Source organism: Sinocyclocheilus rhinocerous, unplaced genomic scaffold, assembly GCF_001515625.1.
Source record: "Sinocyclocheilus rhinocerous isolate Xijiao unplaced genomic scaffold, SAMN03320098_v1.1 scaffold1, whole genome shotgun sequence".
In the NCBI taxonomy this organism is placed as follows: domain Eukaryota; kingdom Metazoa; phylum Chordata; class Actinopteri; order Cypriniformes; family Cyprinidae; genus Sinocyclocheilus; species Sinocyclocheilus rhinocerous.
Genome location: NW_015638974.1, coordinates 983,834 through 991,281, shown reverse-complemented (window position 1 = coordinate 991,281; position 7,448 = coordinate 983,834). Strand labels below are relative to the sequence as shown.

Below are 7,448 nucleotides of genomic sequence, written 5' to 3'. Positions count from 1 at the left end.
ATTACACAACCTTCTCAAAGAAAATTGAGGATTTTCACAAAGGTGATCAACGGCCAACTTGTAGAATTTCTAATCCGGATGGCATTGGAGGAAGGGGTTAGGAAGATCTGATGAGATTAAAGGTGCACCAGTGAGGCAAATAGAGTTCAATGGTGGTGGGGGTGGAAATGAGAAATTGAAATAAGAGGGGATGGGAAAAGAGAAAGGGGTATTCGATTTTGCTGGTGCAGCAGGTTTTGATCATGTCAGTGAAGAGGTGTGGCATATTCGCGACCTGACGAAGGACAAAAGGACTGCGAGTGTGTGTTTCATTTGTGTCTCTCTACTTTAATCCAACAGGAAGTCCCTTCACAGTTAATCTAATATTCATTCTCAGTACTTAAAGGGACAGTTCACCCAAAATCACCCTCATGTCATTCCAAACCTGTATACATGCCTTCTTTCTGTGGAACAAAAGAGGACATTTTGAAAAATTGATTGTACCTTTTTTATTGTCTATATACAATGAAAGTCAAAGTGGTCCAATGAAATTATTTGAAACGACATGAGGGCGAGTAAAGGATGAGTAAAATTTCATATTTGGGTGAACATTTCCTTTAAGAGAATGGAATTAATGCTACCCTCAGGAGATTACAGTACCCTGTCATATCATTGGAGGAAAAAAAAAAACGTTTGGGTCTCAGAATATGTGCTAATAAATTTGCAATTAGTCGACAATCTTTTATTGAATCATATTAAATCAGTTTATAGCATAAACTTCTATTTCAAAGGTGGTGGGTGGTAACAGTACAATATTGTGTATATAGTAGGTCAGTGTTTTATATTTGATAATCATATCTAATTTGATGTTAAATTGATTAAAATGGATTTCATATTTCGCTTGTAGTTTACTTGCTGAGTTTTAATAAGATTGTAAAATTACTAGCATGTAAAAAACGCTGTTAAAATGATGGGTAGTGGCATCGGTTCGTTGATTGGTCGGTCAAGCTGTGATCTCATTTTGAAATGCAGACAATTTTGCAATTTAGTGACGCGTGGTCATTCTGGATGACTCGGTAGAAAAATAAAGGCACTGTCCTTGATTTCAGCTGGTGTACTTCAGGTTCATAATGCCTCTGACTAAAAGTTTAAAAGGTCAAAGTTCACCAGTAGTCATTAGTGGTGAACGGCATCAAGGGTTTCTTTAGAGTTGCATAACGTGCAACTTATGATCCACAAACAAATGTAATCCTATTACTACTTTACAGTCCAGAGCAACAACATAAAAACATAAAAACGATCAACTTCTCTATATATATTCATAGGTTTGTCATTTTTTTTCTTATTTCACATCAAAGTTTTGGTGCTTGTGACTCACTTCTAAAACTACAGTGTTCTCCTTTTTCGAAAGCTACTCAGCAATGCACAGTGTATCGAAATAAAAAGCAAGAAAATCAAAAACTGGGAACACTCATCACAGACAATAGCTAAATAAAGCACACCTTTTGTCTTTCCTCGTCTACTAGAATCTAAATTTAGATAGCAATATATCGGTCAATAATGATATCAAAAGCTCTTGTCATTGTAAGTGATAGATGTACAGGATATCTCAGACAGACAAACAGGAAGGATGTACAGCATGATGTTGCTACATAGAGAGTTTGGTAAGGCCTCCACCTTGGTCTCATGCATTGTCTTGGCGCAGTATGGATGAAGGGAATAAAAACAAATGCGCTCAGAGAGAACGAGTGTGAACAAAAAATAAAAAAGCCATTTCTGGATAACAGATTTGTCACTGTGCTTTTAAGAGCATCTATTTGCACTACTGAAGAGCATCTTTGGGGAGGCTAAGGAGACCATTTGAAGGGACAGACAGTATGACATCACTTCCTGTAAGGGAAGAATTAGCATCGCTAACGGTTTTCCCCTTCTAAAATGGAGCGACTTTACAAAAGTTTGTCGGTGCTTCAATGTCAGCAATCTCTTTTGATTGCAACTGATTTGTGTTTGGAATGAAACATCAGGGGTTTAAAAAGAGAACCGGCTAGGTATTCCACGGCAACATCTTTAGCTAGCAGTAGCATTTGTCCACAGTAAACTTTTACACACAATGATATATATTACTCTCCATCATAAATAGCTATAAATCTTACTAATGTACAGCTGAATAAGGGTATTCTGTACATACGTAAATAATATTTATCTACATAGAGGAAGGAGAGGAGTCTTTAAAATACTGATGCTCTCATTCATGACGACAGTGCTTAAATATTTAAATCATGCTGCTATTTTCCAACATATTACACAATGACTGAATCGCACAACAGTCCCGTTGTTTAGCTGTCGCATCGCAGCTAATGCTAAACTTGCATGTAATTCGGTTTATAAGGAGTCTGTTACATCTAAATTGCTCCTAGATTAGAACTGAGGGCTCAAATATTCTTGTGCTTCTCATCAGGGCAGATTTCAGCATCTTCCATTAAAATCTCTACCGTAATTACGATACATTTTCAAGTGGAAGCGTCCCATGATCGATAGCAAAATGGGTCTGTCCTTCACGCTGGCTAATTTGAATGTAAATAATGCCAATATTCCGACCTGAGTTATCTGTCCAACTCTATTAAATCTCCGTTCACTTGATACGTTAGGTTCTCTCCAAAACAATTCATGGTTTTAGTCTGCCACAGACTATGATGCCACATTCACACAGTTAATAAAATGACTCAAAGCATGTAGGTCATCTCAAGCTGCCACTAGTAGATTGTCTGGAACCAACTCCCAACACCTGATCATCTCCAAGAACAGACTGCATAGAGATGCAAAGACGATAGGATAAGCAAGGCTTTAATGACAGAAGATAAATCAAAGCAATAACAGATTTAGTGTGAGCTGAGACCACAGGAATGCAGGGTGTGTACTTTCCACTAATGAACAGAAATTAGACACTTAGGCTGAAGCTACTGATTGGACCATTGATTGTAATTGGCAGGAAAACATTGTCACCTTCTTTCTTTCTTCTTTCTCCTTCCTTCTCCTCCTACACTTCTTTTCTTTCTTATGTAGGCAGTCTTGTGTGGGTGCTATCAATCCATTCTCACTCCTATTTCTTTTCGTTCCTCCTCTCCTCTGTCGGGCTGGTCAGTGGCGGTCATAGGCGGTGGCAGTCGCTGTGGCAGCCGTTCCTGCTCCCCGTGTGGCTGCGCTATAGTAGTATGGAGATCCTACATGGGATGTCAAAAAACAAATCTGTCAGTCATCAGATTATCACTTAAATGGCTCAAACGGGAGGGGTTCTAACAGGGGACAAGGTCCGGGGCCCACGTATCAACAAGCTAGGCCCCCTGAGTGGCCTTCTAAATTCGTTATCATCCACTAATGTAAATTAATCCAGGTTTTGAAAGTCAGTTTAAATTACTCATGTACCACAGACAGGGTTGCCATGTTTCCACAACAAAACCCGCCCAATCGCTACTCAAAACTAGCCCGATCGCGTTTTGGGGGGGTCCCCGTTAAAAATCGCGTTCCGAGGATAAAATACACGTTTTGGTGGGGTTCCCCTGGTAAAATTTGCATTCCAGGCGCTAAATATCACGTTATTGGGGTCGTTTCAACTCGCGGACATGAAAAACAACCCGCGGCAACAGTGTTAAAGTAGCCCAATTCTGCGGGAAAACCGCGGACTTGGCAACACTGACCACCGATTCATTTTAAAATAGAAGAAAAATGTTTTTAAAAGAAGTCTCTTCTGCTCACCAAGGCTGCATTTATTTGATAAATACAATAAAACCTGTAATATTGTGAATTATTATTATTATTATCATTATTATTTAAAATAACTGTTTTCTATTTTAATATATTTTAAAATGTAATTTATTGTTGTGATGGCAGCAGCGAGTATATTTAGAGTCACATGATCCTTCAGAAATCATTCAAATGATTTGATGCTCAAAAAACATTATTATTATCGTTTGCTGCTTATTTTTGTGGAAACGGGTACATTTTAAGATTCTTTGATGAATGCAAGTAAAAAAAAAACAGCACTTATTTGAAATATAAATCTTTTGTAACATTTTGAATGTCTTTTTGATGTCACTTGTAATAATGCATACTTGCATTATTATTATATATATTTTTTTTTTTAAACATTTCAACTCATATTTGTGGCTCAATATTTATTTTATAACTACCCCTTGAACTCCTGTTGCTCTCAAATCACATTAAGATAAATGCTAAACAAGAAGCAATGAATTCATTACTGAGAATAAGTCTGATTACAGAATGATGGATGTACAGCCCAGTGTACTTTTGATTTATCAGTCCTGGACAATCATGTCACCCTTCCTCTTATTTGAAATGACACCACCATCATCAGCTCGGTTTCTGCTGGGAAAAGACCATTTCTGCTCTATAAGACACATGATCCATCTTGATCAGTCTGTGTTGGCATTAAGTGCTGATGGACCCCTCAAAGAGGAAATGTCTTTAGTATCATCGTTAGTTTTAGCAACAAATATTTTTCTTTATTACACCGAGACAGCGGGCATGAGCGAGGGCTATAACGAAGTGGATGGACAGCTGTGCTGCTAAGTCTTTGTTGCTGGAGGTAAAGAGTTTGAAATTGTGAGAAATATGGTGGATGTGTGTGTTTGTCTTCACTTGAAATGAAGATTATATGAGTGTGATAAAGTAGCTTTTGTGTTGCTGTAAAAACAGAGTTTGAGAGTGTGAAGTATATCAAGATGTCACTGATTTTGAGTGAAAAATCATTATTTGTTTATAGTTTTGTCAGTGTTTACTTAAAAACCGAGGTGCATAAGCTCAAATCAATGAGGCCAGTCAGTTCCAGAAAAACAAAACAACAAAACCTGTGCTAATCGAAAGAAAACAATTTAACAAAAAGATTGAGTCCAATATTTGGTAATAATATTGCATAATTAAAATTTTAAAGCAATTTTTTGTTTTGTTTTTTGTTTGTGATTTTTGACTGGGAACACCACAAGTGTGACAAACTTGGGGAAAAAATCCCAAGAAAGTATAAAAATCATCTTTTTTTTTTTTTACCCTGTGGTTTTTAGCCCAATGTGAAAACATTAACTAGCATTTTCAGGAAAAATAAAATCATCTCTTGGTCAAAATGACTAGAACACAACATAATGTATATTCACAATTATTTTGCTGGTAATGTAAAATTAAGCAATATTGTGAACGCAAAGATTTATTAGCTTTTTATGTGCCCAGTGAGCTTACTTAGACTAGTTTCTCAATCCATCCTTGTCTCAAAATTTCAAAAGCATTTATGATTTGATCTTCAATTTTTTGTGAACCAGTTCTGATTAACTAAATCAGGTTAACACTCTGAATCAGCAATTAGTTGTATGTAGGTAAAAATGAATTACTACTATGACTTATATTTGGCTATAGTGAAAATTGCATTTGAGAATGTTTTAATCCATTTCAAAGCATATACTGGGCTATGTAGCCCTAATAGACATTTTGCCTTCGAGCGCTTCACACAAACACTGTCAAACACTGTCAAACTTCTGTCAAATCAGGGTCTCTTTCTTGACACACAAAGCAAAAAGCTCATGAAATCTCCAAGAAATCCCTTCTCCATTGGGAACGTTAAGGTCAGCTTTGTGGCTCTCTCTTACACACATAACTGTTTTTAAGCCACTGCCCCTTCACCTTGCTCTGGACTGATGTGTCAGTCTGAGGTTTGCGGAACGGGGCAGGTTCTTCTGGACCGCTCATTCTGTGCACCATACATACATACACATATGGCAAGCTAACCCGACAATGTTTCAAATGTCAACATTTCTCTAATGGCATGGGTGTTCTGTACCTGTAGGTTGTGGGGTTTGGCCAGGGAATAGACCCGATGAAGCTGCTCTCTCTGAGCCCAGTAAAGAACCGTACTCCTGCTGGAACACTGACAAGAGCAAAGTGCACACACATACAACAACTTAACATCAGTAAGTTTATAGTTCACAGCAAATGATGGTCTTTTAGAAATGAGACTATAAATTAAACCTAGCACTCTAAACCAATGCATTTTATTTTACACTTAAAGGAGTAGTTAACACAGAAATTGAAAATTCTATTATGTTCCCCACATGTACATCCAATCCACCTTTTCCATGTTTTTGAAAGAAGCCTAACACTCTTAAAAATAAAGGTTCTTTATTGGCATTGATGGTTCCATGAAGAAATTTTAACATCCATGGAAACTTTCCATTACATAAAATGTTCTTTCGATTTATTAAAATGTTCTTCACACTAAGAAAAACATGCAAGGTTCTTTGGGGAACCCAAAATGGCTATTCTGTGGCATCACTCAGAAAAAAACACATTTGGAAGATGTATGAGTGAAAAGTGCTTTTATTTCATTAAAAACAATAAAAACATTAATATTGTGAACTATTGTATTTTATTAGAATATTTATTTAAAATGTCATTTATTTCTGTGATACAAATCTAAATTTTCAGCATCATTTCTCCAGTCTTCAATGTCACGTGATCCTTCAGAAATCATTCTAATATGCTGATGCTCAATAAGAAGATATTTCTTATTATTACCAATGTTGAAAACAGTTGTGCTGCTTTAATATTTTTTAGAAATCTGGATACAGTTTTTCAGGATTATTTGTTAAATAAAAAGTTCAAAGGAACAGCATTTATTTAAAAAAGAAATCTCATGTAACATTATAAATGTTTTTAGTGTCACTTTTGATCAATATAATGCATCCTTGCTGAATAATTAGTTTCTTTAAAAAAACAAACAAAAAAAACTACTGTTTAAAAAATGTTAAACAATTACTGTAAAAAATTACTGACCACAAACATATCTAACATATGAAGAGATGTAAAGTTGTAATTGGGAGATAAAGTCACAATTAGCGTTTTGTTTTTTATTCTGATGCCGAAATTTTAAATAATGACAATTTTCATTTTGGTTGAACTTTCTTTTTAAAGGACATTATTATAAATACATTATTGTAAATTTAAAGGGGTCATATGATGCAATTTAAATTTTTCCTTTCTCTTTGGAGTGTTACAAGCTCTTGGTGCATAAAGAAGATCTGTAAAGTTGCAAAGACTAAAGTCTCAAATCCAAAGAGATATTCTTTATGAAAGTTAAGAGTCAGCCACACCTACCTAAAACGCCTCGTTCTAACACGCCCCCACATATCTACATCACGATGTGGGAAGATTTGCATAACGCCGCCCAAATGTTCACGCAAAGAAAGAAGGCATAACTTTTATTCTCGCTGTAGTATTGTTGTTGCCGCCGCCATGTCGTGAAGGTTTCTGCACCATGCTGTGTGTTTCGTTGTGAAAGCAAAACTATTTTGTTTAGTCTTCCAAAAGAGGTCACAACTAGAAATCAGTGGTTAAGTTGTATTTACAACACTGTTCCAGAACACTTCAACCCAAATATTCAGATGTGTGCAGCACATTTTATGGAAGAC

General features: G+C 36.1%; 1 protein-coding gene across 1 annotated transcript in view; it reads right to left on the bottom strand.

The window, feature by feature from the left end:
* Nucleotides 1–2,896: 2,896 nt before the first annotated feature.
* LOC107750463 (paired box protein Pax-5-like) overlaps nucleotides 2,897–7,448 on the bottom strand; it is a 52,741-nt gene continuing 48,189 nt past the window's right edge. Inside the window, exons 9-10 of the mRNA XM_016565832.1 lie at nucleotides 5,822–5,908; nucleotides 2,897–3,200 (exon numbers count right to left, since the gene is read on the bottom strand). Of these exons, the coding sequence (XP_016421318.1) occupies nucleotides 3,118–3,200; nucleotides 5,822–5,908 (170 nt within the window). The 3' untranslated portion in view covers nucleotides 2,897–3,117. The remainder of the gene's footprint in view (nucleotides 3,201–5,821; nucleotides 5,909–7,448) is intronic.